A 24,174-nucleotide genomic window follows, 5' to 3' on the forward strand; every position below is an offset into this window, starting at 1 on the left:
ACTACAAGTATTTGGTGGTCCCGTTCGGACTCACCAATGCCCCGGCCGTCTTCCAGGCCCTCATCAATGATGTACTGAGAGACATGCTAAATCAGTTTGTATTTGTGTACCTAGACGACATCATTTTCTCCCGCCATCTCACCGAACACATCGTGAGGGTGGTGTTACGCCGTATCCTCGAGAACTCCCTGTTCGTGAAAGCGGAGAAATGCGAGTTTCACGTTCCCTCGGTGAAGTTCCTCGGCTACGTGATACGAGTGGGGGCCATCGAGATGGATCCCGAGAAAGTGTGGGCAGTCATGTCTTGGCCCGTCCCTGAGACCCGCAGAAAGCTGCAACAATTTTTGGGCTTCACGAACTTTTATCGTCGCTTCATTCGCGGCTACAGTACAGTGGCTGCTCCTCTCACAGCCCTCACCAGCCCCGCCTCTCCATACAAATGGACGGAACAGGCGGGACGATCATTCAACGAGTTAAAGAAGCAGTTACGTCCGCCCCGAACCTGAGAGACAATTTGTGGTCGAGGTGGACGCCTCAAATGTGGGCATCGGGGTGGTGCTGTCCCAGCGCAGCAGCCGGGACAATCGTCTCCATCCGTGCGCCTTCTTCTCTCGCCGTTTGTCATCCGCAGAGCGCAACTACGACATCGGCAATCGGGAACACCTCGCCGTCAAGCTGGCTTTGGAGAAGTGGAGACATTGGCTAGAGGGCGCCACGTTACCGTTCATTGTTTGGACGGATCACCATAACCTGGAGTATTTGAGATCAGCCAAGAGACTAAATGCCAGACAGGCTCGGTGGGCCCTGTTCTTTGGCCGTATCAAGTTCTTGGTCTCTTACAGACCGGCGTCTCGAAACGCAAAGACAGTCGCCCTATCTCATGTGTTTCCTGGAGGAGAGGAGGCTACCACTATCCTCCCAAGCTCTGTTAGGGTCGCGGCTCTCTCGTGGGAGATCGAGCGGCAGGTGGAGGCGGCCTCACGTGACCAACCTGGTCCCAGCAACTGTTCGGAGGATCGGCTGTTCGTCCCGGAGGATCTGCGGTCATTAGTCCTGCAGTGGGCGCATGACTCCCGCCTTGCTTGTCATCCCGGGCCTGCCCGCACAGGTTATGTGGTGGCCCAGTGCTTCTGGTGGCCCACCTGGAGAGTGGACGTTCCGCGATTATGTCCGGGCCTGTCCCATTTGTAACCGCAGTGAGACTTCTAATCATCCCTCGACCGGGCTGCTCCAATCCTTGCCCGTTCCCCGGCGGCCCTGGTCCCACCTGTCAATTGACTTCGTCACGGGGCTTCCGCCCTCGGATGGGAACACGGCAGCACTTACGGTAGTGGACCGCTTCAGTAAGATGGCTCATTTTATCCCCTTGCCCAAGCTTCCATTGGCAAAACAGACCGTGTTTCCTGTTGCACAAGATTTTCCGCTATCATGGCATCCCGCGGGACAATGTCTCAGACCGCGGTCCGCAATTCGCGGCCGTATTCTGGGCGGAGTTCTGTCGGCTCCTGGGGTGCACGGCGAGCTTTTCTTCGGGGTTTTACCCACAGAATAATGGGCAAGCGGAACAACTCAACCAGGAGCTAGACAAGGCTCTCCGCTGCATGACCGCCAGTGAGCAGCGCGGGTGGGCCAAGCAGCTGCAATGGGTGGAGTACGCCCACAACACTCTTCTCAGCTCAGCCACAGGACTTTCTCCGTTCCACTGTGTCTTCGGATACCAGCCGCCCTTGTTCACTCACCAGGAGCGGAGTGCGGCGTGCCCGTCGGCCCTGGCCTGTGTCCGCCGCTGCCATCGGGTTGGGTCTGGGCTTCTCTTCTGCGCTCAGTTTCAGACTACATGCGACAGGCAAACAAGCGCCGAACGCCAGCCCCTGTACAAGGCGGGTGAACGAGTGTGGCTCTCGGCGCGGGATTTGTGAGAAGTCCCGCCGATCACTCCGGTCCCTGGCCCGCCATCCAGCCATCCACGCCTGACGAACCCGGCTTCGCTCGTACACCGCTCCAGCCCTCCACCGAACCCTTTCCCCTTGATAATAAATTATGTGTCGTCATCGCACTTGGCTGTACTGTCTGTCCGTTACAGAAATCAAACTATTGCTTATTAATGAAAAGTGAGGTTTTGGTTTAGGTATAGTAGCCCACAAGACAACCAATAAGTGATGAGTCTTATGCAATCTCTGGACATTTTTGGTGATCTGTGGCCATGGTAGCCAAGAGAGACCAGGGAACAAAAGCCCTTGATATGAAACAAACAAAATCTAATTTAATCACCACAAATCTGTTGCTCTCAAATTAATCTCAAATCTCAGAATTAGAAATGACAAATAAGGCATAGTATACTATACATCAGTGGGCAAAGGCAGTTCGTGGTAGAGGTTAATGCTAATCTTGACTGAATGACATGACAATAATTTGAACTAAGCAATTTTTCCAAGAGAGTAGCCAAGAGAGACCAGGGAACAAAAGCACTTGATATGAAACAAACAAACTCTCATTTAATCACCACAAATCTGTTGCTCTCAAATTAATCTCGAATCTCAGAATTAGAAATGACAAATAAGGCATAGTATACTATACATCAGTGGGCAAAGGCAGTTCGTGGTAGAGGTTAATGCTAATCTTGACTGAATGACATAACAATAATTGGAACTAAGCAATTTTTCATTTTAAGCACTTAAGCCACTGCAAGTCACTCACAGTTTAATGTTCATAACCTTTCACGTAAAACTCTGGAAAGTTTGACTGTGTCCCCATCTTTCCAAAGGCGAACTTAGGTCACATTTTATCTAAAGCAAAGTGATGAAAAATTGGAAGTGAAGACTTAATCCACGGCAAAATTGTTTGGTTTTTTGCAGCAAAGCTATAAAACCTCGCTCATGGATGTGTAAAACCTCTGCTGTCTGCTACCTGAACTATTGTTTGTTTTCAAGTTTTCATTGGTCACACACACATCACATAAACCTGAACCAAGTTATTTGCTAAACAGTGTATAATCTAATTTACTAGAAAGTTTATAGAAGTGTATTTACATGTGTGGTCATTACAGCTCCCTGCTGGATTATCGCGCAGTGGCAGAGGATGGTCTATATGCCCATCTGTCCATCATTCTTAGACAGACTTATAGCTGTATTGAGAGCCACAATACAACAACAATCTTTGACAGACACCCTAATTGTAAATTCGTTTGATTGCTTTTTTCAACTGAACAAGTGAGCAGCCTATTATGCAGTCCACATTATGCCAAATGTTTCGTGTGTGTTTTTTGTCTCAGTAATTGTTGTTACTTGCTTGACTGCACGGCAAAACCAGGAAGGTTTTAGCCTGAAGATGTGTATTATTGTCTCACACTTTCTTACAATATGCATGTGGATGTAATGACTTGAGGGTGCAATCATAGAAAATGTTTTAGTACTGCTACCCCCTCATTCACCAGTAGCTGTTAGTTTAAGAAAGTTCCAAAAAGTAGCCATTTGGCTTGCAGAAACTTCATACACACAAGAACATTCCTTATCATGCAAATGCAAAATTATTGAACAAACATTCTTTAACATTATTATTATGGTTGGGCATCGTTTGAAATTCGACGCTTTCTTTTCCAATTTGCGGCCTTTATTTGATTCCGATTTCTAAGGATTCATGAATCCGATTCTCAACAAAAAAAGGAGTTATTTTGGGAGAATTCTCAGTTCTTTAATGCATGATATTTTTACGATGAGGTACTCAGGGTAGTGGTGGGTGGATTGCTCAAAATATCAATAATATTGATATCAAGTCAGTATCAATACAAGATACCAAAGTTTCAGTTCCACTCTGTTTTTTTTAATGCAAAGAGTGGCTTATTTTTTTTAACTGAAGGCTTGGGGATAATTTAATTATTTACACTTTATTCCCAGAAAGAGAAAATTGGGAGATTTTATTTTTTTTTGCACTGGATTCTCATCACACATGGCACATTGAAAAATATGGTTTTGTATCCTAAAATTCTTGTAATATTTGTTGTGAACTGATCGTTTTGAACAAGTTGATTTTACTAAGCAGCAATAAAATGCAAAAAAACTTGAACGGATAGATTTGAAGGACAAGCAGGGAAAGTTTATCCAATCCAAGCATTCAGTGACGGGCGGCAATGTATCGTAGCAGGTCATCAGCCGAGAGAGATATTTTACATTCATATCAGTGTGTGACTAACTTCTTCATGAGCCGCTTGTAAATGTACTGAACTGTGAGGGGTTCTATGAAATGGGCAAAAAACAGTCAGCCTTGGTGTGCTGACCTTTGTAGGGGAAACTTCTCCAAGTGAAAATGGTTTAGTCCTAACAGAGCCTTATGGAGTTGAGTACAGTAGTTGAACCCAGAAATCAAATTTGCGGGCAAATCCAAATGTATTCAAAGCGTAGAAGACTTATTGCCACTCCACACACACGGCAATCACTTTCTGATTGGTGGTGTCAGTAGCAGATTAATTGTAAATGATATTTGACAATCAACTTCCATCCATCCATTTTCTGAACCGCTTAGTCCCCACGGGGGTCGCGGGCGTGCTGGAGCCTATCCCAGCCGTCATCGGGCAGTAGGCGGGGGACACCCTGAACCGGTTGCCAGCCAATCGCAGGGCACACAGAGACAAACAACTCGCACTCACACCTAGGGACAATTTGGAGTGATCAATCGGCCTACCAAGCATGTTATTGGGAGTGCCCGGAGAAAACCCACGCGGGGAGAACATGCAAACTCCGCACAGGGAGGGCCGGAGGTGGAATCGAACCCGCACCCTCCTAACTGTGAGGCGGACGTGCTACCCAGTGCCCCACCGAGCCGCATTGACAATCAACTTATACTGAGGAAACTTATACTCAAGAAAGCATGTCCCTTTTTAATAATCCATGTTTGATCAAATGAGAATATAGACAAGAGGATGGATTCCAGATGTGTTGCAAGAATTTTGCCGAGTCGTGCCATGTGTTGTGCATTTCGAGTAAGATGTGGGAGATTTTGTGTTTGGTAAAAGTTGGTTGTGTAGTAATATGAAATGAATTGAAGCATTGGACAATTTCCCAATCTTAATTGGTTGTTTAAGTTCATCTATACAAGGAAGTGAAAGAAATGGTCCAGTTCGGCTTTCATTTCTATAATGTATAGGGTCTGATAAAACCTTTTGAACTTTCTGTCAGTTACTGGGGCATTCAATGAAGTGTACAGACTTTCAACTTTGATGCCAAAAAGTGAAGTATTCTAATAATATGCACTAGTAATTTACTTGCTTTGTCGCCTTGTTCAAAATAATTCCTTGTAGATTTAATGAGGAGGTCCATGACACAATCAGAAGCACCTTGTCAAATTATCTTTGCCATATTAGGATGCTGAGTCAGCAAAAATGCAGCGGTGGGTAGTAACGTGCTCCATATACGTACTTCCAGGTGATGAAGTTGAGGCCACTCCCTTGAACTGGACAAGCCTGGCTGAGACACATTTAAAAAAGATAAAGAGAAGGCAAATACACGGTATCATGCGAGGGAGGAATCATAACTGACCTGAATGTTAGCATTGAAAAAACAAATGGTCATGTACAGAACATACACACTAATCACGTCTACGTAAGTAGTAAAGGCAATTGCACTTTCTACTGAGCCCCCTGCGCTGAAACGACGCCTCCAAAATTGAGTTGCAGGAAAACGCAAAAATGAAAAAAAATAAATAAAACAATCTCAAGTAATACATGCTTATCCTACCGTTACCTGAACGCATGACTCCAAATCTAAAACCATCCACATGCACATTGTCATCCAGTGGTGTCAAAGAGGAGAACAGCAATCTTGCCATGAAGAATATGAAAATGTAATTTGAGCAGATACGAAACAAGCAAGGAAATTGCGTCAGTCTCGCAGTGACTTTCTGACTAATGTTATTACTGTAATTTTCGGACTAAAAGTCGCTCCGGAATATAGGTCGCATTCGCCATAAAATGCACAATAACGTGGAAAAAAAACATATATAAGTCGCTCCGGAGTGCAAGTCGCATTTTGGGAGAAATTTATTCGACAAAATCCAACACCAAGAACAGACATGAACGAGCAACAACAGGCTAAACGATAGGTATGCTAACGTGATAAACACAAACGAAGAGCTGAGAACGGGCCTTACATAACATTCAGAGTTATTCAAATAACTATTACATAAATAACACGTTTATAAAACCCTCTGTCTCACTCCAATTCATTAAATTCATCGATCGTCCTCAACAATGGGTGCGCGCCGCTGACGGCGCTTGCACTTCAAAATATTCCACAGGCCCATATAACCATATATAAATTATATATCAAATAACTATTATATAAGCAATAATATTATCAAACCATCTGTGTCACTCCAGATCATTAAATCCATCGATCAAATTCCTCGTCTTTTGTCAACAACGCCGCGCGTGCGCCCTGACGTCAGCCTCGTCATTATTCCACAGATCTAGTATATAACTATATTATAGCGTTAACAAAGTACAAGGAAAGACGTGGGTTTGGTAAACGGCTCTTTATTTAACAAAACAAGAGTTCAACGAGCCAACAAGTACTGAACTGTAACGATAAAAACATATACAAGTTGCTACACGAAATAAAATATATCAAATAACTATCAAATAACATAAATAGTTCACCGCCACACGGCCCCAAGCACCAGTGTCGACTTCCAGGCGTGTGGCGGCGTGGACTTCCATCCCCGGAGGTGGCACTTCCAGCCACGGAGGTGGAAGAGAGCTCCGTAGAGTAGGACCGGGCGTGCGTAAAAGCCATGTCCAAGCCCCATCCACCGTCCCTGGACAATCACCCGGCCGAGCGCCGGCCCCCGACTTCAATCCACGGAGGTGAAAAAAAGCTCCGTAGAGTAGGACCGGGCGTGCGTAAAAGCCATAATAGTTTTTCAAACCTTCTGTGTCACTCCAAATCATTAAATCCTTCCAACTCTTCGTCCTCCGTGTCACTTACAAACAATGCCGCTAATGATGCCGGTAGTACGTGGGACCCTTCGTCATCTTCGTCATCCCGTGATCGAATCTTTGTCCTTTATGTAAACAACCGCCGCGCCGCACCGCGCCACTGACGTCACTTGAAATTCAATTTACAGTAATCCCTTGCTATATCGCGGGTCATTTATCACAGTTTAACTTTTTTTTTTTTATTTTGAAAATTTGTGAAAAAATTCACATAAGTCGCTCCTCAGTATAAGTCGCCCCCCCCCCACCCAAACTATGAAAAAAAACCCGCGACTTATAGTCCTAAAATTACGATACTTAATATTTGGCTTAGAGTTTCATACAGTATAAATGAACCAATTCAGAAAACTCAAGAGGTCTCTTCAACTTTGATCATATGATCAATTTGTTTCACAAGCAGCTAATTAAAATATATGATCATCTGAAACGTAATCAAAGAGTGTAAGCAACGAAAGGTGTATGGGGTCTCTCTCTCAATCACTCTCTCTCTCTCTCTCTCTCTCTCTCTCTCTCTCTCTCTCTCTCTTTCTGTCTCTCTCTCTCTCTCTCTCTCTCTCTCTCTCTCTCTCTCTCTCTCTCTCTCACACCTCCACAATTACACACACAAGTCGAATTGAGGGGGCACCCACCTCTGCAACAGGTTGAGCCCATAGTGGGTAGTGGAGGATCGAAGAACAAAAATGTCCTATTCCAACATTCAACACGAACAAATCAGTGGAGACAAAGCAAAGATGGCCAAACACAAGAACCCGATGACTGAACTGTAATTACTCAAACATTTGTGTGACTTGAAGAGAGAGGGAGGTTGCGTTTTCGTTGTGTTTGAAACTAATCCTGCACCATGTTCCATTTACTGTGAAACCTGACCAGGTCACTGCTGACTGATTCTGCCCACTGATGAATGGTGTCCATGTGAGAGACATTTGCAGGATTACGTTCTTAGATTAGATTATATTTTTATCCCTTTCTCCATTCATTCCCCACTCAAATTCCTCAATTATTTATTTGCTTTTTCATCTTTTTTCATTTTCTTTGAGGCCCTGTAATCCCCGAGCTCGCTCTGTGCACTACAACCTTGCGAGCACAATCCAAATAAAGATTTATGTAGCTCACTAGAAATATTGGATAAAACTACTGCAGAATATTTGAATAAACCTGGAAAATGTGGCAGACGTCCACAGCTAGCTTTGTAGGAGTAGAAAAAGAACAAGAATTATTCAGCCACATCCTTCATGGACGCAAACCCCCGGCCCAACGACTGAAGTCTAGGAGAAGCTTCCTCAGCCATGTCCAGCCCCTTACAACATCTCAGGAAGAAACAAGACTCCAACTATGGACAGCAAAACTTGAGAATGACCCCCCTCCTATTGACATGGGAGTCCCCCCTTCTGAAGATCTCCCACCCGGCTCAAAAGCACCATGGGTCCAGTGGAAGACACTCAACCGCCTGAGAACAGGAACAGGCAGATCTTAAGCTGCTATGGCCAGATAGGGCTACAAAACCAGCCCAACCCTCTGTGAATGTGGAGAAGAGGACCATACCATGCAGCACTGCCTTGTCTGCCCTTTACTACCCAACCCCTGCAGCTCAAAAGATATCGCGGAATTCAATGGCAATGCAAAAGACTGTGCAAAGACATGGGAAACTGCCATCTGACTAGCACTTCAAAGACACGATAAGAAGAAGAAGTAAAACTAAAGTTCCATTGCATTTCAGTTTTACAGAGGCAGGTTAATGCAACTTTAAATTTTTGTTATTCTATTTCTTTGCCTTTTTGGGGGTCTAATTGTGTTTATTAAAATGCAGAGAAACAAAATATAGTTAATTGAATGGTTTGGAAAGACGTTGCTTAGTAGTCCAATAAAGGCTTTGTGAACTTGTGATCACGTTTATAAATAAAATGCTTGTTGTAGAAGATGTTGAATTGGAGCTGAGTTGTATTTTCCATTATCAATTCTTCTCTCAGGCGGATCGGTGCGTCTGCTATGATGCCGACTCTGTACTGGTCCGTTGTGGCGAAAAGATAGCTGAGTCAAATGGCAAAGCTCTCAGTTTACCAGTCGATCTACGCTCCTACCCTCACCTATGGTCACGAGCTATGGGTCATGACGGAAAGAACAAGATCCCGGATACAAGCGGCTGAAATGAGTTTCCTCCGCAGGGTGTCCGGGCTGTCCCTTAGAGATAGAAGCTCTGTCATCTGGGAGGGACTCGGAGTAGAGCCGCTGCTCCTCCACGTTGAGAGGAGCCAGATGAGGTGGCTTGGACATCTCATCAGGATGCCACCTGGTCGCCTCCCCGGGGAGGTGTTTCGGGCATGTCCCGCCGGCAGGAGACCCTGTGGACGACTCAATACGCGCTGGAGAGACGATGTCTCTCAGCTGGCCTGGAAACGCCTTGGAATCCCCCGGGATGATCTGGACAAAGTGGCTGGGGAGAGGAAGTCTGGGCGTCCCTCCTAAAGCTGCTGCCCCCGCGACCTGACCCCGGATAAGCGGAAGAAGATGGATGGATGGATGGATGGATGGATGGATGGATGGATGGATGGATGGATGGATGGATGGATGGATGGATGGATGGATGGATGGATGGATGGATGGAATTCTTCTCTCGTCTTTTCAACTCTGTCTCATTTGTGCCCACAAACACATTTGGATTAAAATCCGATCTAATACAGTACGCCCCTTACATTGTTTAAAAGCTCCACAATTGCAATGCTGAATAGAGGATCTGTCGCAAGAACTTTTGTTTCTGGCATTTCACACATTTTTATAATGTTTCCCATTGCCTTTCATTTTGCCTTTGCTGAAATATCTAACAGAGCGGAGGTGTGTAAGTGTTTGCGCACGGCCTGAAAGTTCTTATTCTTCTGATTTCCATCATCCCGTTCCTGAAAAATTCCATCCACTTTCCAAGTGTTTTAAATCTCTTACAAACTCTCATAGGAACACAGAAAAAAAACTTCTGACATCTTAATCCCAAATCTTACACAACACACACGAAACTGAGCATTATGTTGTATAACCCGCCCACCACCACCAATTTCGTATCTATATAAAAATCCTTTAATCCATTTCTTAGTTTCATCACATCCATCCACAGAGAATCAAATATACACACATTTTTCCATCAACATGTCAAGAAAGCAACCAATCAAATTCCCACATGATGGACACTCCTGGCCATCGAGGCATCAAAGGCATTGGTCTTTTCTCTCAGCCTAATCGGTCTCGGATTGTCCTGGTGTAAACACAAACTTTCATCCTCTTGGTTCTCCTAATCCCATAGTGGAGATTATACCGAGAGGTCGTTTAAAAAGATCGTGGCATGGAGGATTTGTAATGTATCCCAGAAGAGATTCTGAAATACACACTGGTGGCAGAGAGGGGTTTTCTTAGTTTACTCACCCAGATCAGTCTCTTTGTGGTTCTTGATAATTTCCGCGAGCTCAAAGTTCCCAGCAATAATCGCAACCTGAAGAGAGAAATAGAGAAGCTCTAATTTATAATGTTTTTACCAAAAAAAAAATCACTTCACAACAAAACAATATTGGGAAGGCTGTATTAGTTTTCACCAACAGCTGGGTGTTATACATGTCAACAGATTTAACAAGGAATGAAGGAGTTGTGTGTATTTGATCTAATCTTTTTCACATTGCTGATCACTGAGGTTAAATGCAATAAAATGGAAGCACCCCCCCTCCTTTAGTGAAATAGTCAGGGAGTCCTCTGATTTGTAATCTTCATGGATTTAACCATCTGTAGCCAGGAATCTAATCATCTGTCACACACACACACACGCGCGCGCGCGCGCGCTCACGCGCACGCGCACACGCACACGCACACACACACGCACACACACGCACACGCACACACACACACACACACACACACACACACACACACGCACACACACACACACACACACACACACACATACACACCTACACACACACCTACACACACACACATACACACCTACACACACACATGAGCATGCAAGTCGCATATTCATGCGTTTCTGCCTTTAAGCTTTCTGTTGCCTTATCACAACAGATGACTGTTACAAAATACAGTTTGTGTTCTGAATAATTTGGAAACTACAAAGCCCTTTTCAATAAGCTTCAGTTGTCCGTCCGTCCGTCTGTCCCTCCCTCCCTCCCTCCCTCCCTCCCTCCCTCCCTCCCTCCCTCCCTCCCTCCCTCCCTCCCTCCCTCCATCCATCCATCCATCCATCCATCCATCCATCTATCTATCTATCTAAATCAGTGGTTCTTAACCTTGTTGGAGGTACCGAACCCCACAAGTTTCATACGCGCATTCACCGAACCGCTCTTTGGTGAAAAATAATATATATATTTTTTTCAAACTCAAGACATTGATGTTTATTACTGGTCCACAAAATGAGCCGTGCATGAGCATCACCTTGTTAAAAGAACAAAACCAACACAATGCATGAACTCGCAACAAATTACACACCTGTAAATCAGTGTGACTTCTGCTGTTGCCTTTGCGAGCCCAGTTCAGATCTGACATCACAAATTTACACGATGAATCAGGTATGTTCGGACATTCGCAGTGGAGGCTTTGCCAAACCCCTGAGATCGACTCACCGAACCCCTAGAGTTCGATCGAACCCAGGTTAAGAACTGATATATATATATACACACACACACATATATGCACGCATGTACCTAGCTGTACTGAGATGAATAATGAAAACAACAGAACTTAGTAACATTTGGTTTAGTCAAGTTGAGATGATTAGGTGGACAGCTGTTATATGTTTGGTTAGTTATGTCCACGAGAGGACAGTAAAGAGATTTTATTTTTCTCGTACCGATCAGAAAGAGATTGTTACGCTCATTGACCTAGAGCTCCTACTGACATGCTCCTTCTGCTTACAGTGGCTTCTACAGGCACACTTATTGTCGGGTATTACCGTATCTTTCATTTCCACTGCACACGCTATCACACACACACACACACACACACACACACACACACACACACACGCACGCGCACGCACGCACGCACGCACGCACGCACGCACGCACGCACACACACACACACGCACACAAGCACACAAGCACACACACACGCACACAAGCACACACGCACTCACTCACTCACACACATGCACCCACGCACACGTTTACACCTCAAGGGAGACCCAACAGCATTATATAAGCATGCCCACTCTGAATTCTGAAGAATAAATACAAGTAGAAGAGCGATGGAGAGCTGCGGTAGCCTACTCTGCCCCCTTCCTCCACAGTTGACCTTTTTTCTAAACATTGAATTTCTCAGAACGAGCACTTGGGGGTCTCATTTGATCATGCTGTACACAAAAAGGGAACCTCATTGTTTTTTTAGCTCCACTTCCCTAGTAACTACAAAAGCCTATACTTTAAACTGAAATGACAGTTAATTGCCAAGTCCCTATGCATTGTAGAAAATGATAGGCCTCCTGTGGAGGTGACAGGCAAGGGTCATGTCTTTGTATGTGAATGTTGGCTACCTTGCAAACTAACAATATGTGACTTCCATTTTCACTTTGTACATGTGTGACAAATATTTGACTATTCTCTTGGGAACGCAAGATAGCCATGCACACTCAGTGTGGGCTGGAGTGTCATATTGAAACAAAGTGAGAGTGTCATATTGAGGCAAAGTGAGACGGTGATAGACGAACTTATCACTTTTACTCGAACCTCATAGCTGATCTAATGATGACTCCAAGTGTGTGACATGTGAAGGAAGAGTCAGAGTGATAACGACTTCAACACTGACAACAACCCACTAGAGAGGCATATATTGTCATCAGGGTATCAATTATAGGCAACCCCAATTTTTAGGTCTAGGAAAAAGGCACTACAACAATTTTTTTCCTTTCTGCTATGGGGATATTACCTCACTAACATTTTTTATTTGAAATGTGGATGTTAGAAAATAAATTGAAAACCAATTCAAATAGATATCATTTTACAGTTTGAGATACCCTAAAATGGCAGTTAAAATACAGTGATCCCTTGCTACTTCGCGTTTCATTTATCATGGCTTTTAAAAGTAAAAATAAAACGTCTAATTGAGGAAACGTGTCTAACCTTTAGGACAATGTAGTATTGTTCCAAATGTTCGTTTACATTCCTTTAGAAGTCCGATTTCGCGTGTTAGCACGATCGTGAATTAGCATATTTCCGCTAACTCGTTAGCCTGCCCAGTACTTCTTGCTGGTGACCGTACTTCGCGGATTTCACTTATCGCGGGTGGTTTTTAGAACCAAATATCTGCGATAAACGAGGGATTACTGTAATTCAAATTGGGTCCAACACTGTGACAACAGCGAAACTGGGATTTGAATGTAAGATAGTAATTTGAATACTTGAGGCCTAGACTTGCCATTTGAAAACCTTTTTCAGGCAGTTAACCCCTTCCCAGCAGATCACTGTTAATCTAGTTGGCATTGATTTGGAAAATAACAGTGACGGGGGTGGTGAATGCCCATCCATTTTCTGAACTGCGCTATCCTCACGAGGGTCGCGTGCGTGCTGGAACCTAACGGCGTGCCACCGTGCCACTGTTTTGCTATAGATTATTGAAAACAAACAGATGATTATGTGAACATTCTTCTGGACCATCCTACTTTTGCATAAAAATATTTTGAGTAGGGCATAAACAGCTTTCAGATATAATACACATTTTAATATAAAAATGAATTGAGCATTTAGTCAACATGGAGCATCCTAATCAGATGCTCGAGGCACCTTATCCTGCTTCTTTTAATGCAACTCTGAGGCATCCCCGGATGGACAAACTTTTGCCCCTATCTCTCAAGAAGAGTTTGATCACTAAGGCTGCCTGTCCCTGTATAATATTTTTAGAATAGTTTTTGCTATCAATGCCTTCATCAATTAATTGAATAATCTGATAAATTGTATATCATTGTTATTTGGTATTGTTTAGTGATGAAAACTCCAAAAACACCTAAAACTAGGGATTGATGTTGTGCCCGCGACCCCGTGGGGACAAACGGTACAGAAAATGGTTGGATGGACAAAACCTTTTTAAACATAATCAGTTACTGGTTAGGATATTGATTTTTTTAAAGTAAAAGCAGATGCCTGCAAATATGTGCATTTTGATTAAACCCAAAAGATAATTGCTTTTGTTGTAATTGATTTTCTGCTTTCATGAAGGGCAACAGAATTCAGAGAATTACTGTTGAGAGGCTTAAATCTGAGATTTGAATATGGTTCTAAACAATTACTTGATTATTAAAATGGTTCTCATCCAAATGAAGTGGCTTGGACTTTGCATCACCCTTGCAACCACAGATAAGTGGAAAAAGGCTTCCAAAGTGTGAAACATCTTTTTGGTTGTACAAATTATCGTGGTACAAAAATGTTATTAAAATAACACAACTATGCTACATTTTGACTGTACATTGCAAGTATTTATAATGTGAGCTGCCTATGTTATAAAACATGTCTCTGTAGATGTGTTTGGTTATGTGCATGCTGCATGCACATAACCAAACATAACCGCTTAACATTGCCATGAGGTCGGTGGATAGCATGCCTTTCTTTCTTAGATCGAAAGATACAGTAAAAGCTTTTACGGTGTTTTGAGATGCTTGCGTGAGCTTCACGCTCACTTTATTTTTGTTTTAAAGTCAGACACTCAGAACATCTCGTATTTTAGCCCAAGCAGTGCGCATAGCCAAGCTCCACCCCTTGTTACCATGGTAACACAGACATTGTCACATCGAATGAGCTGTGGCTGATTTTAATTTTGCATGAGACCAGGCAGTCCCCCCTAAAACAATGGCTTTCAACAGGGCATGCGATGGACACACTGTGAGCTTTTTTCAAGACACCTGAAAACTGTATTAATTTATATGGAAAATTACACATCATGCATCATCTTTAAATTCTTTCTGGGGTCATTTTAAATGATGACGCAAGGCAAAATCAAGGACAAAATCACCTACAAAAGCAACAGGAAACGTAGTCACAATATATTCTTCATTATCATTTGGCCACCCACCATCACCACCACTACTGCCAAGACCATCATCACCGCCCTCACATTGACTCTTTTCCTGTTCCTCTCTGGTTGCCATGGAGACACATATGGTTGTGTATAACAGAAGTAAATGTAGTGCAAGTGGGGCACTTGCAGCGGAGTTGAACAATGGAAATTTGGTGGGAACATTCTGGTTCAAAAGATCCTATCAAGAGTTCAAACTGGGAGTAAGCACCTAATGGTATAATTAGTAAATTAGTAATGGCAATTAACATGCAGGATGCATTCCCATGGTTTATTGTTATGATGAGGTTCCAACTGTCCTTTATGCAAATCAAATAAAAGCCAAATTTTGCTTGTTTTCCACAATATGGATTAGAGTTGATAAAAATGGCTGCATTTTCTTTCGGCCTTTCTATTGCTCTCTGTACAAGGTAAAAATGCAGGATACAGGGTTGAAATCAATCCTGGAATTTACTGGCTCATAACGCAGTATCAAAGGTGGAAGGAACACTGCTATCCAAGAGCAGATATGATGTTAAAAACCTAATACTCACTGCCCATGTGCGGAAATCAATTACCCAGTTCATAACTGATCATCAGCATTGGTTGTGAGAATGTGCACTTATGCACATTGCATGCATATTGTTTCTGAAGATCTGAATAAGAAAATGTCGAACCCTTATTTACAGAAAGATGAATTGTTTTATTTTTTTTTTAATCTGTTGGATAAGTGGACACAACGAGCATAATGTACTGCATATTTGGGCTGAAAGCAACAGGCATATGTATACGTAAATTACAGCTCTATTGTTATGCTTCCAATGCACCAATTTACAAGGACAGTAAATTGTGACTGACTACCTGGAGATGCTATTTCTGGCCTTTTCTGTGGCCAATTTCCGTTTGGTGTGGCTGCTATCAATTTTTGTCTTCAGAAATTGAAATACTGTAATTTTCGGACTATAAGTCGCGTTTTTTTTTTTTATAGTTTGGGTGGGGGGGACGACTTATAATGAGGAGCGACTTATATGTGTTTTTTTCAAAAATTTTCAAAAAAAAAAAAGTGAAACCGCGATAAACGAACCGCAATGTAGCAAGGGATTACTGTAGTTTGAATTTCAAGTGACGTCAGCAGCGCGGCGCAGCCTGGCGGTTGTTTACAAAAAGGACAAAGATTGATCACGGGATGACGAGGATGACGAAGGGCCCCACGTACTACCGGCATCATTAGCGGCTTTGTTTCTAAGTGACACGGAGGACGAAGAGTTTGAAGAATTTAAGGATTTGGAGTGACGCCCGGTCCTACTCTACGGAGCTCTCTTTCACCTCCGTGGATAGATGTTGAGGGCCGGTGCTCGGCCGGGTGGCTGTCCGGGGACGGTGGATGGGGCTCGTTCATGGCTTTTACGCACGCCCGGTCCTATTCTATGGATCTCTCTTCCACCTCCGTGGCTGGAAGTCCACGCCGCCACACGCCTGGAAGTTTGTTTTGTTAAATAAAGAGCCATTTACCAAACCCACATCTTTCCTTGTACTTTGTTAACGCTACAATATAGTTATATACTAGATCTGTGGAATAACGACGAGGCTGACGTCAGGGCGCACACGTGGCGTTGTTGACAAAAGACGAGGAATTTGATCAATGGATTTAATGATTTAGAGTGCACAGATGGTTTGATAATATTATTGCTTATATAACAGTTATTTGATATATAATTTATATATCGTTATATGGGCCTGTGGAATATTTTAAAGTGCAAGCGCCGTCAGCGGCGCGCACCCATTGTTGACATAAAGGACGATCGATGGATTTAATGAATTGGAGTGACATAGATGGTTTTATAAATGTGTTATTTATGTGATAGTTTTTTTAATAACTCTGAATGTTACGTCAGGCCCGTTCTCAGCTCTTCGTTTGTGTTTATGTCACGTTAGCATACGTATCGTTTAGCCTGTTGTTGCTCATTCATGTCTGTTCTTGGTGTTGGATTTTGTCGAATACATTTCACCCCAAAATGCGACTTATGCTCCGGAGCGACTTATATATGTTTTTTTTTCAAGTTATTATGCATTTTATGGCTAATGCGACCTATATTCCGGAGCGACTTTCAGTCCGAAAATTACGGTACATGAACTCAAAGCTTGAGAGCAGTTATTCAACTGAGAAGAATATTTGTCTTCCAAAAGCCTTCTCTTACTTATTACAGAATATATTTATCTGTACCTATGGCTTTTTAAAAAACAAACCTATACTAATTAAAAGCACGTCCAAATAAACAATATATTTTTACTTTACTTTTTAAAAGTAATTCAGGTTTGCTGATTTCAAAATGTATAAAAACACAATGATATCAAAAAAGCTAATTCTCTTAATATCTCTTAATTAGCATACACAAAGTGCAGCAGAACAAACTAGTTCTCTTTTTATACATCAATCTACTTAATCATCAGAATAAGATGGTTCTTTTTGCATTTGAACCTCAAAACTACCCCTTTTGATAGTGTTTCATCTGAACAATATCCAGGTATATGCAAAAACTGTGGAAGTGGAATTTAATACTTTTAAATACCTTTTTAATACAGTCACAATATTTTTTAATACCAACACGACTTCTAGCTGCAACTATGACAACCTTTGAAAGTTCAGTGTTAATAAAGTTACAGATTACTGTCATTTCCTCACACGAATTTCTGAGTGGGTAAGTGCCATGAAAGGACAAAATATTTGTTCATTGTTACATGTAGAAAGAGCAGTGCTACACTCACTTTCACAATCTTATTGAGCATTCAAACAACCTTAGCCTACAATTATGGCATTACATTTTCAAGTACAACATCAGTTAGAGATGTTTTTTAATCAAATTAATTCGCCAGTTATAACTACTATCCCACGATCGCCATGGGGACAAGCCGTACTAATAATGGATGGATGGATGGATGGATGGATGGATGGATGGATGGATGGATGGATGGGTGGGTGGGCGGGCGGATCGATCGATAGATAGATACATAGATAGATAGAGCTCCTATAGCTCCTATTACAGATGATTAACATTAAAACGTTAAAATACCGTATTGGCCCGAATGTAAGACAATGATTTTTGCATTGAAATAAGACTGAAAAATTGGGGGTCGTCTTACATTCGGGGTCTAGACATTATACCCATTCACAACGCTAGATGGCGCCAGATATCTTTAAAGCGAATGCTGAACTTAACTCCCCAGGCCAAAGCGAACCCCTGTCACGAAGAAGAAAAAGAAAAATAGCTGTAGCATGAAAAAGAAAAAGAAAAAATGGCGGTAAGAAAGAAAAGAGAAGAAAATAAGAGGAGATAACAGAAAATGGAAAAACCAGAAGCCATCCATTTACAAACGTGATTCCACTTTAGTTTACATATTTAAATGTTCAGATATTAAGATGTGATAGACAGATTTTGCATGATTTGAATGAGGCAAAATAACATGCTTTTTCTCTCAAATATATTGTTATAATCATTTGTTTCAGATGTACTGTAATTATTTTCTGTATAAAAATTAAATTTGGTGTTAAAAAAGTCTTTTTTCAAACTTGAGTCTTGAAAAAGAGGGGGTCGTCTTATAATCAGAGTCGTCTTATATTCGGGCCAATACGGTAATTGCCGCGTACCTTTAACTTGGTGGTTTTCCCAGCAATATCTATGTGAGTGCTGTCCTACCCAGCCTTGTTCTTAATGTGATGAAGCCCGATTGCAACAGAGGCGAACAACTTCAAAGAGAACCATAAAAGGACAGCTACGATTGCTGGGCCCTAAGGCTTGGTAACAGACAAGGGAGAACAAAATGAGTGGAAATGAGTGGCGCAGCGGAAGCGTGCTAGGCCCAGAGGTCGATGGATCAAAACCATCCTCTGCTAACTGGAACTATTTTAGTAATGTAAAGCTACAGATTGGCTGTGGCACATGGAACCTATGAAGCATCTATCAAACAATCTAGTTTTCGCATTAGGATAACAATGAATTTCACATAAAGCCTTGCAAATGTTGTTCTTGAAAATAAATATTGTTTAGTTGAGAATTGACAACTGATTGGCTGGAACACATGGAGAAAGACCCATCCTCAATTTACTGAGTTCACGTGGGAAAAATTGTGTCTTCTTTCACCAGACTCTTCTGAATCCAAAGTGTAGTTACCGAATTGGATGGCAGTCAGGATTACCATGAAAGGCAAAGACGCTGGCATTTTGGAAAAAAAACTTTGATGGCTCCTAATACTGTATGGCAGCAAGAGGACAAAATATAATAGAGAAAATGAAACAGGTCCACTTTGTGGCAGAAGGAGCTTATCACTCTATTTCACTTAACAACTTCGTGAGAGCAGTGGCCCACATTCAGAAAGCAGACGGTATTACTAAACCCAGTTTCAAAGTGGTGAGATCTGAACCCAAGGAGCTTCCATGCAGCGCCTTAGACCGCTGGGTTAGTACTACCCTGAAACATGTTCAAACTCAAAGTCAAAGTCTGCTTAATTGTCAATTTCTTCACATGTCAAGACATACAAAGAGATCGAAATTACGCTTCCTACTATTCCACGGTGACAAGACATATTACACATTCAAGTAAACAATACAAAAAGTAAAAATGAGAAGGCACATACAATGAATAATACAATAATACAATAAATAAGAGCAATGAATAAATAAGAGCAACTTGGTGGAAATGGTGCAATTGTGCATACAGCAGACATTCAGTATAATAGCGCAAAAGTACAGGAGGAGTAGTGCAAGTGGAGTATTACTTTACAACCCTCCCAGGTTTTGCATTGGGATAACACCGTGTAGCTCTTGAAAAAAGATTTTGTAAAGTTGAGAAATGACTACGAATTGGCTATTGGAGGTGAATGACCCATCCTCAATTCAAAAAAGTAAAAAACAACAGAAATCTTATAAAGTCCAAAATCAAAAATCTTCCACAATTGTACAGCTTTCTTATGCATTTTCCAATGACCACAGTAATGTTCAAAAGCTCGATTGCCAGCCACTCAGAACACAGGCACACATTTGTTGCGATCAGATTTTGGCTTCATGTGTAGGTGGAGAGTGCAACAAGATAAAGATAGTAAGTGCAAGAGAATATTTTCCGCTTGAAATCAAGTGAGTCCACAGCATGTCTAGTGGCTGCTTGTCATTGTGTTGAGGTCAGGGTCAGTAGAAGAGCTTCAGTTTGTGCCTCTCTAGCCTTACCTTTAGATTTAGAGAGTGATCTTTCTATGAGAGCTAGTGGTCTTTCCAAGCAAATCCTCATATTTCGTTTGGGTCTGCCAGATCGGACCAGCATCCTCCCCCACAATTGGAGCCAATGTATCAATGTATTGGTGATTTATTTGTTGCTCAGTTCCCTCTTCCCCAAGCATCCAAGACATGTGGCTGCAAATCTGATAAAGCAGCCACAAGGTTGATCAACAAACTGTGTATCCTCGTATCAAAAGGAGGCGGGGTGCATTCCTCCCAGTCACAACATGTCAGGTCCCAATGTATTTGGCACTGTTAGCACTGAAGTCCCACCGCACCTGACCCTTTTGGCCTCTCCTAAATGGAGCCCATGGAAAGGTTATGCCATTATTTTAAGATATTTCTTAGCCCATCTTTACATTTTACAAAATAAGGGACAAAATTATTTAAAAAGAGGACTAATAGCTTTAACGCCCCCCTGAATAATGGACTCAAAAGTTGAATAATGACATTTTTCATAGATATCATGTGGTCATTTCATTTGAAAATACATTATACTAATCTGGGCATAGTTTTTATAGTGGTCAAGTCAAGTCAAGTTTATTTGTATAGCCCTAAATCACAGTCTCAAAGGGCTTTACATGTACAAATTTATTTTTACAATTACAGTCAAACCTCGGTTTTCGAACGGCCCGGTTCTCGAACAATTCGGAATTAGAACAAAAAATTCGAGATTGTTTTGCTTTGGTTGTTGAACAAAATTCGGAGGTCGAACCTCGCGAGATGAACCGTAAGGACACGAGAAAACCCAACCGCGCGGCCCGGATGCCGACTGACTCCGTTCGTTATTGTATTTTCGTTACTTTGAGGATTGTATTAACCCCTAATCATGCCTCCAAAGATAGCAAGTGGGAGCAGTAAAGCCATCCTAAAACACAAAGACGCTCTTAAAGCAATGCGACAGTTAGCTCCCTGCGCGCTGGGGTCCACTTAAATTTTAGAAAGTACATCAGGACTTTAAAAATATTTTCAAAATTTCAGCGACGGCTCTGTCACAATGATGCGACTAGCGCGGTGCAATTGCGCGGTCGGCGGCGTGCTACGGTTGCGCGTTCGGCGGTGCGCTGCAGTTGCGCGATCTGACAAAAATGCGCAAATGAAAAAATGCTTAAAAATGGCGGGTTTATTTTGTTGCTTGGGACGGATGAATTATTTTTCCATTATTTGTAATGGGAAAAATAGATTCGGAATTGACCGATTCACTTCTCGAACCGCCTTCTGGAACGGATTGTGGTCGAAAACTTAGGTTTGACTGTATTCTCAAAGCATCCCCTGACCTTAAGCTCCCAAAAGGGCAAGGAAGAACTAAAAAAACCCTACGAAGGGAAAAATGGGAAAACTTGAGAAGGGACCACAGATGGGAGGATCCCCCTTTTAGGATCACCAGGCTGCAATGGATGCAGAGAGGGGACATAGAATACATAATGTAAAAAATCCAAGAAAAAGTGGATGTCCAATTCAAAGCGAAGAGCTGCAGGAGGTGATAGTGGTCTAAATTCAATTGTCTATGGTTGTAAATCATAACTGTTGGACCCAAAATGTTGTAAGGAACTGAAGGCAGGACTAGAAATAAGGTCACAATATATTGAAATAACACCAATATGGAGAGATTGAAGTGAAGACATTCAATAAGTTTTTCATGGATTGCAAAGCTTTTGTCTGAATTTGATCTATTGGATGCAAACTTAAAAGCACATCACAATTAACTCGGGGGATTGAAAATATTTGGCTAACTATACACTGATTAAAGTAGCTATTGGTATTCCACAGTGGTTATTTCATACTTCTAAAATAATGATTAACTGTACATTTCTAAGAAACCTAAATGAAAACAAGTCATGTTTATTTGATGTTATCTATTTGGTTGTAAGCATGACTCCTAAAGCTGCTGCCCCCGCGACCCGACCCCGGATAAGCGGAAGAAGATGGATGGATGGATGGATGGATATATATATATATATATATATATATATCCCCGGATAAGCGGAAGAAGATGGATGGATGGATGGATGGATATATATATATATATATATATATATATATATATATATATATATATCCATCCATCCATCCATCCATCTTCTTCCGCTTATCCGGGGTCGGGTCGCGGGGGCAGCAGCTTTAGGAGGGACTCCCAGACTTCCCTCTCCCCAGCCACTTCATCCAGCTCATCCCGGGGGATCCCAAGGCGTTCCCAGGCCAGCTGAGAGACATAGTCTCTCCAGCGCGTCCTGGGTCGTCCCCGGGGTCTCCTACCGGTGGGACATGCCCGGAACACCTCCCCAGGGAGGCGTCCAGGAGGCATCCTGATAAGATGCCCGAGCCACCTCATCTGGCTCCTCTCAACGTGGAGGAGTAGCGACTCTACTCCGAGTCTCTCCCGGATGACCGAGCTTCTCACCCTATCTCTAAGGGAGAGCCCGGACATCCTGCGAAGAAAACTCATTTCGGCCGCTTGTATCCGAGATCTCGTTCTTTCGGTCACGACCCATAGCTCGTGACCATAGGTGAGGGTAGGAGCGTAAATCGACCGGTAAATTGAGAGCTTTGCCTTTTGGCTCAGCTCTCTCTTCACCACAACGGACCGGTACAGGGTCCGCATTACTGCCGACGCTGCACCGATCCGCCTGTCGATCTCACGCTCCATCCTCCCCTCACTCGTGAACAAGACTCCAAGATACTTGAACTCCTCCACTTGGGGCAGGATCTCATCCCCGATCCGGAGAGGGCATTCCACCCTTTTCCGATCGAGGACCATGGACTCGGATTTGGAGGTGCTGACCCTCATCCCGACCGCTTCACACTCGGCTGCGAACCGTTCCAGCGAGAGCTGGAGATCACGGCCTGAAGAAGCCAACAGCACCACGTCATCTGCAAAAAGCAGAGACGCGATGCTGAGGTCCCCAAACCGGACCCCCTCAACGCCTCGGCTGCGCCTAGAAATTCTGTCAATAAAAATTATGAACAGAATCGGTGACAAAGGGCAGCCTTGGCGGAGTCCAACCCTCACTGGGAACGAATCCGACTTACTGCCGGAAATGCGGACCAGACTCTGGCATCGGTGATACAGGGACCGAACCGCCCTTATCAGTTGGTTCGGCACCCCGTACTCCCGAAGCACCCTCCACAGAACCTCCCGAGGGACACGGTCGAACGCCTTCTCCAAGTCCACAAAACACATGTGGACTGGTTGGGCGAACTCGAGGATTCTGCTGAGGGTGTAGAGCTGGTGCACTGTTCCACGGCCAGGACGAAAGCCACACGGCTCCTCCTGAATCCGAGGTTCGACCTCCCGACGGACCCTCCTCTCCAGCACCCCTGAATAGACCTTACCAGGGAGGCTGAGGAGTGTGATTCCCCTGTAATTGGAACACACCCTCCGGTCCCCCTTCTTAAAAAGGGGAACCACCACTACAGTCTGCCAATCCAGAGGCACTGTCCCCGATGTCCACGCAACGTTGTAGAGGCGTGTCAGCCATGACAGCCCCACAACATCCAGAGCCTTTAAGAACTCCGGGCGGATCTCATCCACCCCCGGGGCCTTGCCACCGAGGAGTTTTTTAACTACCTCAGTGACTTCGACCCCAGAGATTGGAGAATCCGCCTCAGAGTCTCCAGGCCCTGCTTCCTCAATGGAAGGCGTGTAGGTGGAATTGAGGAGGTCTTCGAAGTATTCTCCCCACCGACTCACAACGTCCCGAGTCGAGGTCAGCAGCATGCCATCCCCACTGTAAACAGTGTTGACGTTGCACTGCTTCCCCCTCCTGAGACGCCGGATGGTGGACCAGAATTTCCTCGAAGCCGTCCGAAAGTCATTCTCCATGGCCTCACCGAACTCCTCCCACGCCCGGGTTTTTGCCTCAGCAACCGCCGAAGCCGCGTTCCGCTTGGC

At 43.4% G+C, this 24,174-nt stretch overlaps 1 protein-coding gene across 2 annotated transcripts in view; it reads right to left on the reverse strand.

The window, feature by feature from the left end:
* shank2b (SH3 and multiple ankyrin repeat domains 2b) overlaps positions 1-24,174 on the reverse strand; it is a 262,152-nt gene that overhangs the window by 176,290 nt on the left and 61,688 nt on the right. For both annotated transcript variants that reach the window (XM_049717383.2, XM_049717384.2), the window contains one exon: positions 10,394-10,460. In XM_049717383.2, the coding sequence (XP_049573340.1) occupies positions 10,394-10,460 (67 nt within the window). The remainder of the gene's footprint in view (positions 1-10,393; positions 10,461-24,174) is intronic.

This window comes from Syngnathus scovelli, chromosome 4 (assembly GCF_024217435.2).
Source record: "Syngnathus scovelli strain Florida chromosome 4, RoL_Ssco_1.2, whole genome shotgun sequence".
Taxonomy (NCBI): Eukaryota; Metazoa; Chordata; class Actinopteri; order Syngnathiformes; family Syngnathidae; genus Syngnathus; species Syngnathus scovelli.